This window comes from Magallana gigas, chromosome 3 (assembly GCF_963853765.1).
Source record: "Magallana gigas chromosome 3, xbMagGiga1.1, whole genome shotgun sequence".
Taxonomy (NCBI): domain Eukaryota; kingdom Metazoa; phylum Mollusca; class Bivalvia; order Ostreida; family Ostreidae; genus Magallana; species Magallana gigas.
The window spans coordinates 14,454,487-14,478,207 of record NC_088855.1 but is presented as its reverse complement, the minus strand read 5'-3'; the positions used below and the strand labels follow the sequence as shown (position 1 = coordinate 14,478,207).

Sequence of the window (23,721 nt, the reverse complement as noted above, 5' to 3'; positions counted from 1 at the left end):
CTTAATCATATAAAGTGCATGAAAATACGTAAAATATCGTATTATATTTACATCTACCAAGTATTAGTTCCTCTATTTCTTACGGAAACTTACAGTTAATTCATAGCTCTATAAAAACAGCCAGACTGAAATTTACAACCCCCATTTATCGATTGGTCGAAATCTACAGCGGCTGAAACTGACAAGAAACTAACAGGCATAGGACACTCCCCGTTTATGATTGGTCGAATTAAGCCTTTATAGCGACCTAAAAAATCACGGACTGCACGAAATAATCATGATGATGGCAGACTCAAAGTCTCACAGGAGACGATTTGGCTGTTTCTTTTAGCTAACGCACTTGTGTACATTTACATTAATTTAGTGAATTTTACTAACTTTTCATAATCAATTTATCAATCAGTTTAAAGAAAGATGTTAACATAACAATAAAATGCTAACGCTGGTTTTGTATTTTTTCTGCAATTTCGCTACCTTCATATCCCGAATGAATCACCAAATTAAGCATTTTACTGTTTAAATATTTACATCTACCAAGTATAATTTTCTCTATTTCTTACGGAAAGTTATAGTTAATTCATAGCTCCATATAAACAGCCAGACTGAAATTTAGAAGCCCCATTTATCGATTGGTCGAAATCTACAGCGGCTGAAAGTGACAAGACTGAAATTGACACGCCCTGTTTATCGATTGGTCTGAATATACAGCGACCTAAGTAAAATCACGGACTGCACGAAATAATCATGATGATGCCAGACTCGGTCTCACAGGAGACGATTTGGCTGTTTCTTTTAGCTAACGTACTTTTGTACATTAACAGTAATTTAGTGAATTTTACTAACTTTTCATAATCAATTTATTGATAAGTTTAAGAAAGATGTTAAAATAAACAATAAAATACTTTGTTTGATGATTCATGCGGGTTATGAAGGTAGCGATCATTGCAGGAAACATTTACATAACCCACTGACGCGGGTTATGTATTTTTCCTGATTATTTTAACCAACTTTAACCGCCTATTGTTGTTGTTTTTTTGAGAATATATTTTACATCCATTGAATATTTTATTTAAATTTTTCTTAAGATTTCTGATTGTGTTTCGTCAACAATGTAATACTTTATTGATTTCCCTTACGGATAAAAGATAGCAATTTTTTCTGTTATGATCGCTACCTTCAATTCATAGCCCAAATGAAACACAAAAGACAGCACTTTGCTATTTAGGAATACATCTGTATCTGTTAAAAAATATAAATAGTATTCTTATGAAGTGAGTAAAAGCTCGTTAATTGTCGTTATACATTTTCGATCAGCATGTTACGTCGAAGGAACCGCCACCATTCCATCTTCCATAACTTCATACAAAACTACGATTTCGACATCCTTGACGTTCGACGTTAGCCCGTGCAGTCTGTGAAGTTCGTATTCTTAATGTAGCTAGTCAACCTCATAAGGATAAATGAAAACTCTATGTATTAATATAATGACGATGTAAAGTGGATAGATAATTTTAAAAGTATTTTTGTTATGATAACACGTCTAGATGTAAAAGGCTTTTTATGACTTACCGTGTAGTTTTCTAAAATGGAATATTTCAAGTAAGGTAACATTATATAAATAGTGCCTGTTTGGGAGGGTAACTGTTGAAATTGACACCCCGAGACAACCATTGTTAAATATTGAATCTGATTGGTTTAGACGTAGTTGATAATCCGTTCTATTACCCTTAGCGTTAGCAACACACTTGGCAACGGGTAACACAACGAATTGTTACATGCGCGGAAATTATACGCGTACGGTTCACCATAGAATTCACATCATTCCTCTGCAAAAGCAGTAAAGTTTTCTATAAAATTTAGACTTTCAGTATAATAGCGTGCCTGTTTGGGAGGGCAAGAGTTGAAATTGACACCCCTCAAAAACCATTTTATACCGACGCTTCGCGTCGGTTGACAATGGTTTTCTTGGGGTATCAATTTCAACTCTTACCCTTCAAAACAGGCACTATTTATATTATGATAAGTCGACATAAATATATCGGACAAGTCGACATAAAAATCTTACAAGTGATGGCAAAACTACGCCACAATACGCATGAAACATACAGAACCGTTTGTATGTCTTTGCAACAAATACAGTTCAAGTGTAAAGATTAGCTTTTTTTTAATGGTTGAAGCAGAATCACAAGACAATTCGAAATATATAAACACGGGCTTTGCGAATACACACACACTCACCACAAATTAATTCACCCTATATCCGTATAAATCATATTGCTAAAAGTCACAATAACGCTTTACTCATCAAAGTATAATATGTATTTATCACTACGTTGTTAAAATTTTTCACTGCAGAGATGCAGAGGTATGTCTGGTTGTTGTGTTTCGCGCTTGAATTGTGTTGGGCACAGAATGACTCTGGATGCTGCGGGGATATAGACGTCGACGGAATCTGCAGGTTAGTGATGATTTAGTTATGTTTAAGAAGACAAAGGAAATGAGTATCTTCTGTCTAAATTTTAAAACTTTTTTGCTGTTTAATTTATTTGGACTATAAAATTATCGTATTTTAATTTCAGTAAATGCTGTCAAAATTACCACCTTTTGGAGGGAATATGCAAAGGTAAATTGATTAAACACACTCATACTGTAATCATCAAAGATCCATACATGTCACTATTAGATTTTGTGGCTTCAGGTAGAAAAAATATGTAATTATTATATCAATAATTGATATTTTTTAATTCAATATAACATGAATTTTTCGGCCACCAGTGTGTCTCAGAATACTTACTGTTATTTTTTCCATCGACATGTGTGATCCCTCGTGCGTCGGTCATGACTTTGAAACATGGCTACTCAGCCACTTTTGATCAATTTTGTGTCTAGATCCCGATAGGGAAGGGAAACGCTAATTCTAAGATTATTCTTTATAGCTCTCTTTTCGTCTGCTGGACATCCAGCCAATCGACAAAGTATATAGTTATTACGAGTGTTGTTGCCTCTACTAAAATTTGGCCATTTATGTGAAGTTTTTATGTTCAAAGGTTCCCTACTCTCGTCTCTAAGTAAAGAATACTTGATCGGAGTACAGAGCGACATTTACAATTATGAAGCATACCATTATCACACTCTTCAATTCCATTTTTTAAAGTATCAAAAATGGTGAAAATTTGTAGATCTTCACATGAACCCATACACTGTTATTCGTGCAAACTGTCTGATCCAATATAATGGCAGAACGGGAGAGATTTACCCATAATTGATCGATCATAGGACTGTATTGCTAGCATACCAAGTTGACCTTTATAACCCATGGTCTTTTCTATGTAGAAGATCTTTTAAAAAACCTAGTTGTTGTAAAATTGTAAGTAGCACTTCCAACATAATTGAAGTTAATTAAGGCAATGATAGTTCTTTATACGTATTACCGTATATTAGCGTAAAAAGTGTCATGTTTTAATATTCTTTTACAGGAATACCATTGTACTAGGGATCAAGGAAGTAACTCACTGTTTACTTTATTAAGAGTGTTAGTAATCTATATTATATGTTGATCAGGCAAAAATATACGCATCCGCTCTAGTTTTCTCATATATATACTCACTGTACGCTCAGGATATATATGGATAAAGCGATCAAAATTACGGAAATAATAACTGATGTAAAGTCAAAGTTTTGTCATTGATATTTTTCTTGAATGATGTAGAAAAAAACAACAGCCCCCCCCCCCCCCCCCAAAAAAAAAAAACAAAAACAAAAAAACCAACAACCAAACCATACATTGAAAACATTACAAGGATCAAGTTGAAGGATAGTAAAAATGACAAGCGCGTTAAAATTCATACTAAACGATTGTTATCACTTAAAAATAACGAAATATAATGAAAACCACAGGGTTTAATATACAGGATTTCGTTAATGAAAAATTGTGTTCCTGTTATAAGATTATCCTCTTATACAGTGTGTCCGCTGGGATTTTTTGGAGATAAGTGCAACACGGAGTGTGTTTACCCATGGTATGGGGCGTTATGCGGTTCCTCTTGCACGGACTACCCAAACAACTGTTCCAAGGCCGATTGCCATCCTGCTCTAGGATGCCAGAACAATGGTTAGATTTTTGTAATGCATCTTATTCCTTTGCATAAAATCCAAGACGCCCCAAAGCTAACACAAGAAGGGAAATATATGTCTTTGCTGTAGTAAAAAAGAAAACATTGCATATGTAAGGAAAAAATATCTCTTCTGTTTCAAAAAGGTTTTTAATTTACTTTTGGGGAAAATCACAATAATGAGTGGAAATTGTCTGACATATCGTTCAGTAAAGAATTAAGTAGGGGCGTTCTGTGTTGTAGAAGAGCCACTTCAGTCAAAGAGACTAACGGAAGCACTTGCAAATGATACTCGGAAAATGAAAAATGTCCTCTTGTTTTGTTGATAGAATGTATATATTTGATCAAAAAGTCAAAGTACGTTCAAATTGTCGTCAAAGGAACTCAAATTCCATATATACTAGTATTCCATATATTCAGAATCAATAAATCAGAAGTATATATATTATATTCTTTCCTTTTGTTTCTAGGTAGAATAATTGTCACACAAACAACTCAAAGTTCTTCAAAAAAGCAACTCAATTCTAATGTTTCAACTCCCGCGACGCCAATATATGTAGGTACAACAGTCGCTGGGACAAACCTCAATACAACTGACGCGCCCTGGTTGGTGTCTGTCGTGAAAATACTTGGATGTACCCTCGGGGTTAGCCTTCTGGTAAATATGGGACTAGTCTGTCTCTTCATATTCAAGAGAAGGCGAGAAAGCACTCCAGGCAAATCAATGAATAATTTACAACAAAGTGAACAGGAATTAAAACTGTACAATGCAAGTTGTCAGCAAAATGTGGGCCGTGTGGTAGACACAAGCAGAAACAACATCAATAGTTCTGCACCGTATCACGATCTCTCTGCTGACCCCCGTTTAAGACGATCAGACGACAAAGGGAGGAAGGAATCAGTCGGTAAATCCACACACACATACCTGGAGCCGATACCACGGGAATGTATTGACATCGACAACCCATCTTACGTAGATATGACATTATTAGACAGTGTTCGATCATGAAATATGATCGAGGCTCCGGAAAATCAAACGAATTTACTTTTTTAATCTTTCCATAGCATGTATAGACACACAAGTTGTACAGAAAACTGTTCGAAATTGGACAGATTTATTGTGATTAATATTAGAAACAAAAGTACAATTTGGCTTATGGTTTTTTTTTCAGCTCACCTGAACCAAAGGCTCAAACAAGAATTTTTGATTGAAATAAGTCCGTTGTCTGTCCTTCAAGTTGTCGTCATTGTCTTGAAAAACTTCAAAGTGGATTCGACTTGCTCTTGTACAGTCGAATCACCTCGCCTTTCTTGTTTTCGGAAATTTGAAATGTTGCTATGCAATGTACAAAATTCAACAAATGAAACTACCTTTGAAAGATCATCAGCAATATATTAGCTATCAAATATACAAGAATTTAAAAGAAAATATCGTACATTATAGGCCCGTAGCATCGTTTTTTAAAATTGGGGAGGGGGGGGGGGGGGGCTATCGACAACCCTCACCCCCCCCCCATTCCCCAAAATCCTTATCCGTGGGGGGGGGGGGAGGGGTATTGTTTTTGTATAAATTTCAACCATCAACCAACCCACTCGTTCAACTTTATATTTTCTATACTATAGTATGTAAATTGAAAAATGTTTGTTACGAGAAAAAGGTATCTGCTACGCCAGTACATGCCTGCGTTATAAAATAATGCAGTGTACGTTTTTTATTTAATATGCTCGCTGACCTCTTTGCAGGAAAACGCTTTTCAATATTTTTCTCATAACTATTTAAACAAGAGCTTGGACTTTTAATAGTTGTGTCAAACAGCAATGTGACGTAGGCCTGTCTAATTCATTGCTAGCCACTCAGCCATGGGCCTTGGCTCTTTGAAATCAACAAGATAGATCTGGCTTTTGAGCTAAGACTACGCAATCGGTGCATATTTCGCTTGAAACCAGCGCCATTTTTATCTTTTAAAGAAATAGCTTGTTATGTCCTACCGAAAGTCCATGGTCTTAATGATAGAAGAAAAATAGCGAACTGTATATGGATAAATCGACAATTTTATAAGCTTTCAAGAAAAGCAAAGGTTTATCACAAACCTATCGAATGAAGACCCAAATACTCATGCATTTTCAACCCTGAGTACTGTTAATTTAGCTTCCTAATTTTCAGCGCAGACCAAACTTCAAGATAGTTTGTGTTTTACGATGTATTCATAATGTTCTAAAAACATATTTATACAATGTTTCGATATTTCTATCAGTACATCTTGGCATATTTAGCTTATATTTCATAGAAGGCATAAAGTATTTCATGCTACATCTCAAATTTTTGAGATGTAACCCCTACTTGTTTTACTCTTAAATGAGACATTAAATGTATGTTTATCTGTATGCAAAGTTTTGGAAAGATGATATTACTATAATTTTTTTAATTTACGTTATAATTTGAGTACTGCAAAATTTTGTAACATCTGTTGTTGTGTTCATTATGTACTGGCCTTTGAAGCCACCAGTAAAGCAAGAAGTTAAAAACTTTGACTTAGATTTTACTTTTATAGTCACTATATGTGTTCAACTTCATACTGTATTAAAATCATAACTAAATAATAGTTCAAACTATAAACATTTGTTTGATTTCAGGAAAATTATCAATTTTGTTTGGGCCCATATATTTCCAAAAATGGCATGGGTCACAAATTAAATAAATGAACATTTTAGATTCCCATCTTTATATCCAAGTGGTTTCCGGATGATTGACATTACTACTATTTCATGTGCCAACCTCCTTAAAAATTTTTTTGCCTAATCATATAGCTTTAACTTCCCACAGCATCTGAAACTAATGACTCAATATCCATTTATATTTACATTTTCTACTGTATTTGTCTGTGATAACATTACACATCAATTGTGAAGCCTAAAATCCATTAATTTCATAAAAAAAAATGAGCAACACAAAATGGATGTGTCTTATATAATAAAAAACCGGTATTCGCCGCGAAGATAAAATGGTGGCTTTAATTTATGTTGTTTAAAGTGTAAAAATTGGAAATAATATAAATATAAGTAATAAGGAGCATGAGCATCGGAGCGTGGTCAATAGATATAACTATTTTATAACTATATATCAATAACTATATAGATTTAACTATTGTTTTTCAAGTTATAAAAAATATCAGTCGTTATCATATGGTTTTTAAAATAACTTACATGAAATAGTAAATATTTCATGATATAAACATTTTTATAATATATAATGTGTCATTGTATCATACGATATGATTTGTCGAAGTAATTTGAATCATATTATAAAACTAAAATCCAATTATATTCTGCGATACCAATAAAAATTTCATATTTATATTCAATATTTATATCTTAATTTCATGTACAATCGTGAAAGAAGACACAGAAGATGAATGGCTGTACTGTCATGGCTTTATTATTGATACGTATGGTAAATATCATCAATTGGCATTTGGTAGCCAACAGTTCAATGTCAATTCAATGATAATGAGCCATGAATTGTTGGTAACCATGGAAGGAGAACAGCAGTTAACCAGCGATGGCTTCTATAGCAAATCTGTATCCCTTGCAAGGATCGACGCACGGACAAAGCCATGACGTAGAGGAAACTGGATTCTTATCTGAAATCATAAAAATAAACCAACACCAAAAAGGAGAAAGGAGACATTTGTTAAAAGCCAAGATAGTGATAAGACTTGGGTAACTTATCCTTATAGTATAAATTAGCATCTAATACATAAAGTAAGTGAATTAAGGATTAAAAAGAGGAAATGCTATTGTTGACATGCGCAAGTGTATTCTTCTTCGATAAATGGAACTTACCAACAAGGGTAGTAAGTCTCGAATGGCTGCATTGTCATTGCTTTATTATTGCTACATATGGTATAACTATTTGATAATTAAACACAGTTGTATACGAATTACACAAAATATACGAGCAAATCTGAGATTTCAATGCAATTGACAAAAAGATGTATGACGCCGATCCTCAACTGGCATTCGATAGCGAAAACTAGTGTAAACAAGGGGGTGCATTGATCCATATTTCAATATTGTTGGTCTTAGCTTCCTTAGTTTTAGGCTTAATAATTATTTAGCCGTTAACAAATGCAAATTGTTGTTGCGGCTCTTCACTAGCTTTGGTAGGCAAGAGTTTGTGCAACTGAATGAATTCATTGCAAAATATAACAATGACTAATGCTGATGGGTACGCCTACGGCACCTGTGACGCTACACAACGGTGCAGGGTTTGGAGGAAATATATTCTTACCTTGGCCAACAGAAGCTTGTACGTTGGGGACTTGGTCCATAGGTGTTGTCTGGGAAAGGGTTTCTGTATTCACTTGACTGGGAAACGGTGCCCGTGGTTGATCTCCAGCGACGACCGCAGCTGTAGTGGTAGGACCTGCTCTGCTCAGCATGTAAGGGGATTAGGTCTTACTTGCCCTCGTCTAGGTTGCTCTCAACATGATGCCTTCGGGATTAGCAAATAAAAACGTGTTAGATAAATGGTTTAACCTCAGTGCTTCAATAAAGACACGATGATATCATACAGAAAACATAGTAATACCCGATATACTATATACACGTTTATATCCTACAAGTTAAGAAATTACAAAAACGTGTACGTGTAGTTTTTACACAGGTTCGCGTATCCGTACAAGTTTTAAATCTCAAATTCTCTATCATTGTAAAATGCTAACAAAACTTGTATTAAATATCATATAAAGCGATTATAATTATATTAACGACTATTGCTTCGATCATGAGGTGCGACTGGCTTCCGACTGGATGCCTCGCATCATGGCGTTCTTCATGAACACGTGGAGTGTAAAGAATCCATGGCCAGCTGATGCTTTCGGGTAAGATTTAGACGCCCAATCCATCCGTTCAATCAAACCGCCATGATTTAAACTTACAATCTTCATGAATGATACAGACAATACCACAAAGGCTTACAAGAATTCCGATGGAAAATGTCGCTAAATATTGACACTGCCGGTTTCTGTGTTTTTGATGAAAAAGAGGAAGATTTGTCCCTTGTTTAATCATAGTTTATAGCCAAACATATCACATTTAAAATTTTAAACAAGGAAGCTCTGTTGAAGTTGAAGATATAGGAACATATTATGATTATAAAAGGATAAAAAATAAACAACAAAAACAAATAAGGATTTATCCTTTGCTAATTTATAGTTTATAGCCAAACATATAACATCTAAAAATTTTAACAATGAAGCTCTGTTGAAGTTGAAGATATAGGGACATATTTAATTATGATTATATAACAAAAACAAAAAAGGATTTTGTTAAATTATAGTTTTTAGCCAAACATACCACATCTAAAAATTTCAATTAAAACAGAAAACAAAAACGGAAGTAGGACAAAAAAAAATATATACAAATTCAATCATATATTGACAGGAAGTTTTGTTTACACAAGGAAAACAAATTTTGCAATTTGGAACATTTATCATAAGATGAAAAATTAAAAGCCAGATATTAATAACCTGACAAATAATAACCTGAACCATGACAACATCGAGTATGGTGTTCGTATTTTTTTGTATCACAACTCTGCTACTCGGATCGGGCCGGTTCGCAATTTTTTGCATATGAAACAGAGACACATTAAGACAATCCGAAATGGACACGGGGAAGACACAAGCTTGCACAGGTTTCGCGAAATCATTCAATCTCCTCAAAAATTTACCCTATTTCCGTGAATAACATATTTATAAAGGGGAAACTAACACTTTATGCATTAGTATGAGTATTAGATGAATCAATAATCAACATTGTTCCGATGAATTTGGTCGAGATGAAAAAGTATGTTTGGTTTATTTGCCTCTTGTTTGATTTGTGTTTTGCAGAGAATGGAGCTGGATGCTGCGGAAATATAGGTGTCGATGGCCTTTGTAGGTCAGTGATGTTGCCGTTTTGAGATCCCCTAAAATGTTTCTCTCAAACAATCTATGTGGTGTTTCAATTTTAACTTTTCGTATCTAACTTTCCTTTCAGTAAATGCTGCCAGAATTATTACAATTCTGACGGATTGTGCAAAGGTTAGTCGATACATCTTATATATTGATTTAAGATTATTGTCAAGTATTGTTTTTTTATTTGGAATAATTTTCACGGAAACTTTGCACAAAGTGCATTATTAGCGCAAAGCATTGTTACCATCTTAAAGATGTTATCCGTTATATATAAATCAAAATCAACAGATTTGTATGAAACTTTAGTTCCTTCATTTAGTCATTGCCTAATCTGTGATACATGTATGAACAGATAATACTAGTGTATGAGTCCTTTAATGAATTATAAGGGATAATTGAGGACGGGGCATCGTAAGCATCTTGTTTGACACATTAAATAAACCCATTATATATGTATTGGATTGTCATTTAATAGCGGAAGTATTTTCTCTGATTTTCATCAACTCAATCTTTTAACACTTATTTGGATCATGAAACAGCACTAAAATATGTTACGATTCAATACTTTATCAATTTGTTTTATATCATAATTTGCTAATCAAGAATAAATAACGATAAATAATAATTAAGTTTTTAATGTCATAATTTAATGTAACCAAGCGTATTCTTTCTATAAAAAAAAGAACTTTGAAATAATAGCACTAATAATAGTAGCAACCTCCACCCGATAATAAACCGAATAAATCAGAACAAATGATTGAACTAAAAGAAATATTGTCGAACCCCCACCAACTTGATATTTGTATGTTGAAATTGAATTTGTTTATGTTAAACATGATTCCTCTATTTTTCGTAGTTGTACGGTCTTTAGCCAATTAGATTTCTCCTTTAATACAGTATGTCCGATTGGGTTTTTTGGTGACAAGTGCGACACAGAGTGTGCATACCCCTGGTATGGAGTGCAATGTGGGTCCAAATGTGACTGTGCCTATCCTGACTGCCACCCGGCTCTTGGATGCCAAAACAAGGGTTAGATATTTTACTCTAATTATCATTTACATTACGTTTGAGGTTTCACGTTTGCTTGCGAATTTTATCTGAAAATAAATATTCATTTTTCAAATTAATCATATCTAAATACCCATTGCTACGTTTGACAACATCAACTTATAAGATGTTTTGCCATTTAAATGATAATAATGTATGTAACCCCTCTACAGAAACAATATGAATTTTGTATGAAATCCTTGTTAGAGGAACGCGTTTTGCATTTCACACGCCAAAAGAGTAGGTGAGAGAGTTCCGTGTTTGTAAAGCAGTGTCATTGAACATGTAGTGGCACGGTGAAGCTTTTACTACAAAAAAATATATAAAAAAACAACAGTTTAATATATTTTCTATTTAGAACTGTATATTTATGATAGCCAAAAGATTATTCAGATTTATGATTAAAATTAAAATATACATGATTAACAACTGTAGCTAATGCAATGGATATTTATTCAAAAGATATCTCCTTTTAATTTCATTTTTATCGGAAATGTCAATTATTTTTTTAAATTATTAGAAGTGACAAACATAGATCATTAGTCAACTTCAGAATTCTTGATATACTTTTATGCAAAAAATGACTATATAGATCGCGTAATCACAATCATAACAGATTTTACATTTCTTTAATTGTAATTATAATTTAGTGAAATTGAGTAGACTGTAGACCGTACTAAGTATTTCACCAGTCAAAACTATAATGCTAAATTTTTGACTTAAAAATAACAAACAGGAATTCAGCCTTGTTACGACTTTCATGTCTCATTTGCAGGTTTTAGAGAAACATCGACGGGAGATCTGCAAAAGAGAACATCATATATTACACAGAGCTATCGACAGAGAACAACAAATAGTAAATATATATTTGTTCAGCAATCAAGTACAAAAATAAAGTCGATTGGTACATGTGCCTTGTCTTTTAAATCTAAAACGTTTCCTGCCATAGAAAATAGTGGATCTGTTGGTATTGGTAACTTTTTGACGAGCTCAGCTTTTAATAGAAAAAAATGTTTAAAATATGTACTTTTGGAAAATTACAACAGCCAAAACTCGATTTAAAAGTACTAGTAAGATAAGTCATGCTTATCAAATTCCCTTTTCTTTAGGTAGAAGAATCATCGCCGAGACTACTTTAAGTTCTTTAGAAAAACAAGTGAATTCTACTGTTGCACGACACGTAACACCATTATATACAGATAAACCTACTTCAGCAGTCCATGGAAATGACAAGACTTCTACCGAAGCGCTCTGGTTGGTGTCTGTCGTGAAAATCCTTGGATATACCCTCGGAGTTAGCCTTTTGGTAATTCTGGGACTGGTTTGTCTCTTCATATGTAAAAGAAGACGAGAAGGCGCGATAGGTAAATTGCTAAATATTTCACAAGCTGAACATGAATTAAGGCTTCAGCAAAGTGTGGACGGTGTAGCTGACATCCCTAGGAACAGCATGAACGGTTCTTCACTTTATCAAGGTCTCTCAGAGATTTCTCATCTAAGAAGATCAGACGACAAAGGCAGGAAGGAATCGGTTGGTAAATCCACAAACACATACATGGAGCCGATATCACGAGAAGAAGTTGACACCGAGACGTCCGTTGACAACCCATCTTATATTGATGTAACCTTAACAGACGGTGTTCAATCATAAGCTTTGATGTGTAAGGCTCCAGAAAACTTTTACATGAATGACGCTTAATTACTATTCTGTGGTTGTTGTCGTAAACTATGACTACGTATTATGACATTTAAGAATGGAATCTGAGACAGTAAGGTTAATTTGATAAATATAGATTTGGAAAATATAAAACAAGAGAAAATTACACCTCAGACTGGAGCAGAAATGTTTAATTGGCACTGGTATATTTATCTTGCACAGTAGGGTTTGTTTGTTTTTTTTAACAATATAAGCAGAGACATAAATAGCAGAGATTGGCAACTGATCGAAATCTCGCGGTCCCTATTGTATAGTATTCCTATTTTAATTCACTCAGTGTATCTTTCTAATAAACAAATGATTATATCAAAATATAAACAGCTAAACCCTATTACCGAAACATTCAAAATATTATATATTCATGAGTTTATGTCTAATAAACAATATAAAAAGATGAGTTTTAGGAGGCAGTTGGCTACCCAGCGTCAGAGAATTCGTCGATGTTTTAAAGCTGGCCTATATATTTTTTATATATCAATCTTATTTTTCAATTTTTTGTTTCAAAAACGTCTAAAACCTGTGTATTTTTCATGAAAAAATAGACATGTACTTTTGGTTTAAGATCATTATCTCAGGTTATTAATATGTAGTTCGCAAAGTGAGGTTGGTCTAGTAACATTTTTTCAACAAGGAAACACCCTTATGGCGAAGTTGGCAATCTCTGTTATTTATGTCTCTAATATAAGTGATATTTATTAATTTGCATTTGAATATATGTAGTAAATATGAACACATACAGAATTTATTCCAACATACAAACATGTTTCATGATATGTTTTATGCAACTAAATTGGTAGTCCCATTGTGTGTTATAAATAACATAGTGTACATATATCAAGGTAAATCGTAATATTTATGACAAGTTTTTAAGAAATAAAAAGAACAATTGCCATATTGTAGGCTTTTGGAATTTAAAGATTTATAGTGTATTGAATAAAAATTAAGTACCAAGCAGACTACTGGGCCGACTGGTTGTGGCTATTTAAAAACTATATTATCCTTCAGAAAAAAAGCTCTTAAGAAAGATATAAGAAAATATTTAAATTTAAAATTTTTAAATTGTATGGACTAACCAATTATGGCTTATGGCTTGAAAAGATACCATTCAATATTCTAAGTTGGGTCTGATTGGTAATTTGTTGACCTCTTGATATATGATGTGTGTATATGTTATAATCTTTGTTTTTTAAACCAAAAATCTACCCATACCGTATTATTTTTTCTTGGATTCTATGCAGTTTTGAGTTATTTTTTTAAAACGTCTGTGACAAGGAACATTCTTCTATATTAGATGCATATACTGCCTGTTACGGGAAATAAATAAAACATGTTAATTTACATTTTTATTGTTTATTTGTTCCTCGAGAGAATATAGAGGATATATTTAGACACGTATGTAATGAAAGTTGAAAAAAAAAACCATGACCAATGTTGACATACAAGAGAGAGAGAGAGAGAGAGAGAGAGAGAGAGAGAGAGAGAGAGAAAACTTCTAAATTTGAAATAAATCACTTCTGTTTCCATTGTAATTCGATTTTGTAGTTTATTTAGTTAACTGTTTGTAGGTCTTTCAGCCACATTTTATTAAACAATTGCCTCTTTTTTCAATAAATGACAATATTTTTACTCTTACTGTATTTTATTGTCTTGATTATGTTAACAGTATGGGAACAAACACGTTTCAATGTTGCTTTGACGTGATAATTCCGGATGATTTTGTAGACAAAGAATCCTATTAAAATTTGTTGGGGGACTGTATCTTTTGTAAGAAAGATGCATTAGTCATGTTTAAATAAGATATATTTAATCTGTAGGACTGAACCACATATTACACTTGTTAAGATTGTATCATCGCCTTCTTTAAATCGTGTCAAGTAAAAAAGAGTTCTTAACCTGAATATCAAGTTTAAAGGTACTTGCGTATAAATTAATTTATCCTAGGTACTAGAACACGTGTAATATGTTTTGCTTTTATATATTTGAACCTGTAGCCATTGCCTACTATTTGTAGCGAATAACCTGTAGAACAGGTATTCAAGTTAAGCACGATCTTCACTCATTCGAAGGCTTTTCTTTGATCATGGTAAGGGAATGAATACAACCACCCTTACTTATGTTTAAGTTTGGTTTAAAAGTGTTAATATTTCATATATTAAGGGAAAAAACCAGTCACGAGCTGGCACGGACGTCGGAAATACACGCATATATATATATATATATATATATATATATATATATATATATATATATATATATATATATATATATATTCGTGGGAATTTCTTTCATGATATCCGTTTGCACCATGAACTGTTTATTTTTGTTTGTTCATGAGCAACGTAAATCTATAATTTACACACACATCTAAGTCAACGATGAAGAAGTTTGTCTGGTTGATTGGTTTGTTGCTTGATTTGTGTGATGCAACCAACTTTGGATGCTGTGGTATACATGAAGGAGTATGCATGTAGGTATATTATTGGGCGAGGAAAAGTAACATCTCAAAAATGCCAAAATACATCAAAGTATATGTACCATCAGATATAAAACTATTTTTCAAAAATCTTTTTAAACGTTTCAGAAAATGTTGTCAAAGTTATCACATGGTCAATGGAAAATGTCAAGGTAAAGGTATTTTTAATGTAATTCATTCACATCTAATGCTATTGTATGATTTTTTATAATTGAATTTTATTAATTGTAACATTTTCAAGAACATATTTAAATTTTTAAATACTTGATACTAGATAGTTTTAACGTCTGAGTTATTGTGTCCGTGGTTTGAATTGAGTACATTTATCACACTACGATTAATATTAATAGAAAACTTGTAAATAGCTCACTTATCAGATAATTAAAAGTCCTTTTCGCTTGCAATTACTTCTAACCATTGAACATGGATCAAACATGTACTCAATTCAAATCAAAAGCATTTAATAATCGAAGTCATTAAATGTTTAACGTAATCTATGTATCACTGAGGGTTTGGAAAGATTTTTATTCATCATATTGATTCGGAGAAATACGTCAATTGAAAGTATCATGGGTATGACATAAACCAAATTCAATATTCTGTCTTAAGTCACTTAATTTTTTTTTTACATCAAACTTTGCCCTATCATAAAATTGCTTACCATTAAATTTTTAAAGAAAATCACCTCTATAATAAGATATAAATTTATAAGAAATAAGATATGATATTCATTATTTCCCAAAAACAAATAGAGATTATTATTATCATTTGATAAAATAACATAACCATACTGAAATATAATTGGACATACCTAATATCTATTAGATTTGAAATATGCCAAATTTACATGGACTACCACAACGCCAGCATTTATAATTTACTTGTAAATATATTTTCAAGCAATGTAACACGATTAATAAATTATACTTGAATACTGGCATTGTGACGTTGTGTTTCATTCATTTAAAATAATTGTTTCACGGTAGTATTTTCCCTCTTATAGAATGTCCGCCAGGGTATTCCGGTGACAAATGCAATATAAAGTGTGTTTATCCTTGGTATGGAAGCCTATGTAGATCTTCTTGCAGCAATGATCCCAACAACTGTTCCAGAGATGACTGCCATCCTGCTCTAGGATGTCAAAGCCATGGTAATATTTCTTAAATATATTATATACATTTCAAACGTCAACGATGCATCTTAACTAACCATATCAACAAAAGAACCTTTGTCCGTCGATATTGATTTCTCTCTGAAATAATACCAGTTTTTTACCCTTAATTATGAAGGTGTTTTTCATACTTATTATTTATAAGTTTGTTTAATTGGACAAGGCACAAAATAAGAAATTGAATGTTTTCTTTTAAATGGTGAAACTTCTTCCTGCAAGATGACATAACACATCGACAGACCTGTACCTTATATAGGAAAAAGGGATATAAGTAGATATGAGTCTAGAGTTCACCATAATTCTTCACTTTTACAATAAAAACCTTAGTGTTGTATAGAGCCATTTTGCCTTTTCCTTCGGTGTTGGAATGGAAAATTCCATTTTCTATACTTAATTATCTAGTGCAATCGAATTTCCAAAAAAAATAATAATAATCTAAATAAAATAAAAATCTAGCATTTACAATCTGAGGAAATACATTGATCCAAGCTGCAAAGTAAAATATATACAACACTGGTAGGCGGTTAAAAATACTGTCATTTTAACAGATGAACGGCATATACATGTACTATTTCTTTGGAAAATACAGATTTCATACAAATTTATTCAATTTTCAATACAAAGACCATACAAAACTAAAATCAATTCAATGCAAAAGTTTGATAAGATACATGTGCAGTTGTATGACATAATCAGAATAGATTTAAAAATCATTAAACTAAGAACACTCTTATCGATTTTCAAAATGTTCCTCATAATATTGAAGACTTTTTAAGCCAGGTCATTGTGTGATTTGTTGATAAGTGTAAGATTTCGATATCAATAAAATATATGTAGTTGTAGACAATCAATAGTCCACGGTTCTATTAGTCAGTGTTTTGAAAATAAAAAAACCAAAGATGCGTAGAAGTAAGAAAATTGACTGAGGAAATATTGAATATATTAATGTTATATGAACTATAAGGAAGTAAACAAAAGCTTATCAATAATAGGTCTACTAAGTGTAATTGGTAGATTTGTTTGGTCCAATTAGTAGAATTTTAGCATCCCTGAAAAATCAGGATACGTAAATCCATGGCCAATGATCCTAATCATGTAATTTGTTATTATATATCGCATAGCATTGACCATCATTTAGTATTTAACCTCATGGGCCAGGTCAACAAATATTGATGAAAGTGCAGTATACATTTAAATTAACTTCACGTCTGTAGGCCTTCAAACTTCAACGACACTTAACAAAGACTCGCAAGTGGGAACTTCAGAATTTATTCAAAGACATAGGGAAGAGACAATAAATGGTAAATTCATGCTAAAAGTATAACATTTTGACAAATTGTCCCTCGTCTTTGATGGCTTGAAATTCTATTCAGTTGAATCAGTATTTTGAAAAAGTGAGTTTAAAAAACTGAAAATAACACAAAATGCATTTTTGAGTATTTTTTATATACTTTTATAGTATATGCCTTTTATTTTCAGGTAGCGGACTTTTCACTAACATGCCCATAGATTCTTCAAGAAAACAGACCAACCATGTTGTTACAAGACCAATGGCTACTATATATATTAATACATCAGCCAGAGAAGTCCTTGGGACGCGTTGTAATTCAAAAGACTCACTCTTGTCGGCCTCTATCGTAAAATCACTCGGATATACCCTCGCAATGAGCTTTCTTGTCATTTTGGGACTAATTTGTCTCTTGATTTTAAGGAGAAGACGTGGCAGCTTGTCTGACAAATCAATGACTGTTTCACAACCAAGTGAACAGGAGTTCAGATTGTTAAGTGCCAGATCCCACCAAAATGTTGACCGTGGTTTAGTTGCTAGTAGCAACAGCATCAACAATCCTCCAGTTTATCAAGATCACTCTAAGATTGTCCGATTAAGTGAAGCAGACAACATGGGTGGTACGAAGTCTGTAAGTGAACCCAGAAACACAACCATGTACATGCATATGGAATCATTATCTGACCAAAACACTGATCAAACAGCATCTGTACACAACCCATATTGTGATGAAATAGGTTCAAATGAGGCTTGAAGAAAAATTCTTAACTGTAGGTCTAACACTTACTTGCGCTGTGACAAAGGCAATACAAATTCATAACTGATAAGTGTAAAAAATGGGTTAGGTATTATTCACATCATTTCACTATATAAAGTTTGTCCATTATTAGAAAGACACTGATATAAATCATACGTATATATATTTGAAAAATTCACCTTTCTATCTTGTTAAAGGGGCATGGTCACGAATTTGGTCAATTTTTTTTATTTCTGTTTTAATTATCTACAATGCTTTTAAATGGATTTCAAATGATAAAAAAAGAGAGTCAGTCGTTTACATAGGTTTAATATACCAGAAAAAATCTTGTTAAAGCTGGTCCGTCTATCTTCTTATTCATTCTGAACATAAATAAGCATTTTCTAGCATTTAACTCATTCAACATTGGAATTTTTACTTCAACATTCAAAATATAAACAAAAGCTTTGTTTACATAGCAAAAAATTGTAAGCCCCGTAACTTGCGTACAACTCAACAAATGACACTCAAATTTTGGTTGCCTATTAAGAATACCTTACTGAAGCATTGTAAGCATTAAAATTGAAAAAATAATTTGAACCAAAATCGTGACCATGCCCCTTTAAATACAAGCTCTACATTGTGCTGAATTCCGTTGATCATTATGGTCATTTACGCTTCAAGTTGATAACTCGTTTTTTCTTTATGTACATTTGTCAAACAATACACTTTTGCATAAATATTTTTCCATTTCACCACTTACCTTTACTTAAAGGATGAATCTGTTGAATATCAATACAATGATTCAAAGAGACAACATGGCTCTCTTAACGAAGTGTTCATTACAGAACAGGAAGTAAGTACAAGTATTACAAAGCATCATACACCTGCTTATGGGGATTATGTCTCTCAGCTTATTCGTTATGCAAGAGCATGCTCTTAACACAAACCATTTATCAAACAAAACATGCTAATTACAAACAAGTTGTTGGAACAAGAATATCAAAATCCTCGATTAAAATCATCTAAACGAAAGTTTTAGGGTCGATACAATGGCCTTGTCAGGAAGTACAGTGTTTCATTAGGATACATGCTGACTGACGTTTTTTTTTTATACTTGTTAGACCATTATTTATACACCGAACTGACTACGGTTTCTTCCGTATTTCATGATCTTGACAAAGAGCACCTGGCGGGTGCGACCGGTGTTGTATAGCAGTTTCCCCCCATTGTAGCTTTTCCCCATGGAAAACCTACTGGAAAAACTATATAGTGGCCCTTCCCCCTGGGGGGAAAAGCTACTATATAGTAGCTTTTCCCCCATAGTAGGGTTTTCCCTTACGTTTTTGGTTCAGAATTTATAAAAAAAAATTACGGAAACCCAACAAGGATTAAAATCAATGTTTCTGTACAGGTTAAGTTTCGTTTTGCCGATTTATTAATTTTATAGACAATGCCTAAAATTGTGTGTAATGGAATTAGATACTTACAAAGAACCTCATTTAGGTAATTTTATTGAAAAAGTATTTGGTTTTACAAGATATGCACTTATATGCATAACTCTGTGTTCTGAATTTGTAAATGAAATGTTTTGAGAATTTTTTATATAAATCTAACAGTCCGTCTGTCTGTTGTCCAGGCTCACCCTCTGTTCTAGAGAATTTTTGGAAGAACTGAATGATCGCTCATGAAGTAACAGTGTGTTCAGACCTTAGCCACTTTTCAATAAAGCGTCCGTAATAAGTATAGACGAAAAGTGTTCGCTGCATAAATGTTGCTGCGTCCCAATATAACTATACATAAAGAGAGTACAGTGCATACAGCTGCATGCGTCCAATTAGAGCCTACGTGATATTTTTGTTTATTTCCTTGATTTTTAAAGATCTCATTATTTTGCAATTTTATTCAACAGAACTACATCATTAAAAAAATACATTGACTCATACATTTCTTTATCATATAGTTGAAAATTACGTTCAATTCAGTCTTTTCTTTTTGAATTTACGAACAAAAAATTTACAAAAGGTACACGGGTAAATTCATTATTCTTCAAAATATTCATAAGACTAATATAATAAATAATTAGATAATGAAATAAATAAAATCTTATTTAAAAAAAAACCAAAAATAAATAACCAACAACAGCGCCTTTGATATACGACTTTTTTTTACTTGCCAATCGATTAGAAGAACCATATTTCAAAAAATAAAATAAGCCAGCTCATAACAAAAAATGTGTTAATTTTCTAATTTTCAGTTACCATTGTTTAAATGTTCGAAGAAATAATATGGTAAACAAGTAAATCTTTATTGCAAAAATCTGAAATAAATAGTATGATAAGATTTTTAGGTTAGTGAATCGTATATCTTGTTTTACATGGCATTGTTTTTAAAATTGTATATTTCTAAATCTCGTGCAAAATAAAAAGCGAAACAAATTAGCACACAGTGAATGATAATATATACAAAAGATTAGTTTAGACTCCATTTTACATTTTCCGAAGAAACCAGCAAAGATACCGACTTTGTTCTGGTTTTGAAGCCATTTCATTTTTTTTTAAATTGTTTACATCATAAAAACTTGCGTTTCGTAAAATAATGTGCTTAAAAACATGAACATGAATATGCGTGACTCAAAAACAAAATTGTAAATACTAACTTTACACATGCTTTAATACATAATCAATTATAATACCCCTTACCCATGATTTAGATCCCCACTAATCGAAGTAAAACATTTCAGTTTCTCAATCGTATCATTGCACCCTATTACTCGTTTGATATTTAGAAGTAGAAATATATAACTATATTTAAGATGGCCAATTCTAACAGTATAAGTTTAAAATTTATAGCCTTTTGGACGAAGGGGGTAATATATTTCCACTTCTTTTTCCTTCCTCTACAAAATTAAGTCAAGATTGGTCAGTTAGTTTCCTTGGAGGAATTGATACATAGATGATAATACATGGCAAAATTAAAGTTCCAAGCCGGCGTATTTTCACTCAAATGTATTCTGATATGTTCTGTGAAAAATGTCCATGTCTAACGTCAAAGTCAAAACTGTAGATAAGCACCGATTAGAGTAAAAAAATTCGAGATATTCCGAAATTCGAATAAAAGGTATCCCAAAAAGGTGTAACAGAATGTGAAATGAATGGTGATGACACAGGAATGTTATGAAGGAGCGTGCCTTTGTTCATATCAGAATGAAAAACCTCATGTATTTTTTTACTATGTATTAATAAATGTCACTATTATCTTTTATAATGAGAAATTAATATCATATCAGTTATTGCAAATTATTGCCACGAATGGTCCGCCATAACCATAACCGGAATGTAAAAAAGGGGGAAAATCTACCATAGGCGTCGGAACCGGGGGGGGGGGGGGTGGGCTTAGCAAAGTTAGACCTAACCATTTGGGACATAGCATCATAAAGGGTTCAGCCCCCCCCCCCTTTTTCTCGCAGCAAAGATAATTGTTCCTTAATTTACCTTGAAAGATTGAGAAGTTGGAGTCATAGACATATTAGCCAAGCCCTCCCCCCCCCCCCGGATTAGGAATTTCATGATTTGGGGGAAAGAAAATTTGGTAGGTAAGATATTTTTTGGGGGAAGTATAGGTATACCCCCCCCCCCCCCTTCCACGGATTAGGATTTCCATGATTTTGGGAATTAATAGGTTTTTTTTTAGGATTAGTCTAGCCCCCCACTTTCAATTTGCTTCCGACGCCAGTGTCTACTATATAGTACGCTTTCCGTGGGGGTAATCTGGCTATTAAAAGGGGGAAAACCCACTATATAGTCAGCTTTCCGTGGCGGGAAAAACTGCTATATTGCTATTTTTCCAGGGGAAAAAATGCTATATAGCCTTTTTTCCGGGGGGAAAGATGGCTAGGGGAAAAGGCACTATATGAAACCGGTCTGCAAGGGATGCTTACTCCTCCTAGGCACCTGATCCCACCTCTATCGTTTTGGAGGCCCGTGTCGCTCTGTTTTAAATTCGTATTTTGCTTTATAGATTTTTGAGATGGTTTACAGTTTGTTATTGTCATTTTTCATTAGGTGGATTTAACTACTGTAGCTGAATACAAGTTAGAGAGGAAACATGAATTGCGTTAGGAACCTTGGACTTCAAAATATCTCTATAATGCAATATATTGAAAACAGATAATTTTCTGGAGCTTGACAAGAAACATTTTAAATGAAGGCTTGATAGTGGTAACCATTTAAGGTTACATTTACAGTGTATTTTTTTAAAGGAGGCGCTCCGTATAAAGATATATGAAAGTGTTTGAATTTTAAAGCTACATGTAGATATTTTTGGATTGTTTCCAACCATGTAATGATTTTTAGCCCATTTTTTTTCAAATTTTAAGGCAGATCTGATGGGTATTTATTTTACCATTCAGCCACCTTAAACAACCACTTTCTTTACTCCCTGTGCAATATTCATTTTGGATTTAAAAAAAAAATGTAATCATTTACCACAATGCAAAGTAATGATTTTATTGAATGCAATATTTTTTTATTTATATATATTTGAAAATAATTTTTATAAGTTGTATATGCAGCCAGTTGTTACGGAAAAAATAAAAGAGTACTAATTTCTCCTCACTTTAAATCTAATTCTGACCAGTATAGAATCTGCAAAATTAGATTTCTTCGTAAAGATGAACCAGAATAGAAAATGTAAAGGAAATTAACATGAGATATTACGGGGTGTGTTTAACAATACACATATAGTTAAACATGCTAATTATATAATAGTCTTATTTCCTTGTAAACCATATGTATTTTTTTCATAATATTTTACTATACATGGGGAAAGTTTATAAATTTCTTATTGCTGCCTTGTATTGGAATGAAGAGGTATTTCTGGTTAGTGTGTTTTGCGCTTGAATTGAGTAATGTAACCAGCCAAGGATGCTGCGGAAGAAACAACTCAGAAGGAATTTGTAGGTGGATATTTGGAGAGAAAAAAATACGATAAGCCTTCATTACACTGTGTTTCACTCAATCTAATTAAAATTAGACTTGTAATCCGTAGAGGAGCGGAATTACAAGTCTAATTTTAATTAGTTTGTGTTTCACTTAACCTTTTTTTACTTTCAGTAAATGCTGTTCGGGCTTTCAGTTGACGAATAGAAGGTACAAGTAAGAGCTAAGTCAATAGAGCTTGCATAAAGTAAACCTGTATACCTATGCTAATATTTTA

General features: G+C 32.8%; 3 protein-coding genes and 1 long non-coding RNA gene across 4 annotated transcripts; 3 read left to right on the top strand and 1 right to left on the bottom strand.

Moving 5' to 3' along the window:
• The first annotated feature begins 2,299 nt into the window (after nt 1–2,299).
• LOC117692835 (uncharacterized) lies at nt 2,300–6,644 on the top strand. Its single transcript, XM_034482046.2, has 4 exons — nt 2,300–2,458; nt 2,580–2,623; nt 3,965–4,111; nt 4,583–6,644. The coding sequence occupies exons 1-4, from the start codon at nt 2,358–2,360 to the stop codon at nt 5,119–5,121; spliced, it is 831 nt and encodes a 276-aa protein (XP_034337937.2). The 5' UTR covers nt 2,300–2,357; the 3' UTR covers nt 5,122–6,644.
• Nucleotides 6,645–6,801: 157 nt separating this feature from the next.
• LOC109619127 (uncharacterized) lies at nt 6,802–9,298 on the bottom strand. Its single transcript, XR_002199929.3, has 3 exons — nt 9,093–9,298; nt 8,404–8,607; nt 6,802–7,753 (listed from the first exon to the last, which is right to left on the bottom strand). It is a non-coding gene; the product is annotated as an uncharacterized lncRNA (long non-coding RNA).
• Nucleotides 9,299–9,457: 159 nt separating this feature from the next.
• Nucleotides 9,458–14,176, top strand: LOC105331351 (uncharacterized). Its single transcript, XM_011433496.4, has 5 exons — nt 9,458–10,055; nt 10,155–10,198; nt 10,970–11,101; nt 11,895–11,975; nt 12,229–14,176. The coding sequence occupies exons 1-5, from the start codon at nt 10,043–10,045 to the stop codon at nt 12,256–12,258; spliced, it is 300 nt and encodes a 99-aa protein (XP_011431798.3). The 5' UTR covers nt 9,458–10,042; the 3' UTR covers nt 12,259–14,176.
• Nucleotides 14,177–15,138: 962 nt separating this feature from the next.
• LOC105330825 (uncharacterized) lies at nt 15,139–20,131 on the top strand. Its single transcript, XM_066078612.1, has 5 exons — nt 15,139–15,303; nt 15,418–15,461; nt 16,313–16,459; nt 17,695–17,781; nt 17,960–20,131. Exons 1-5 carry the CDS (start codon nt 15,212–15,214, stop codon nt 18,520–18,522), a joined length of 933 nt encoding a protein of 310 aa, XP_065934684.1. The 5' UTR covers nt 15,139–15,211; the 3' UTR covers nt 18,523–20,131.
• The last annotated feature ends 3,590 nt before the right edge of the window (nt 20,132–23,721 follow it).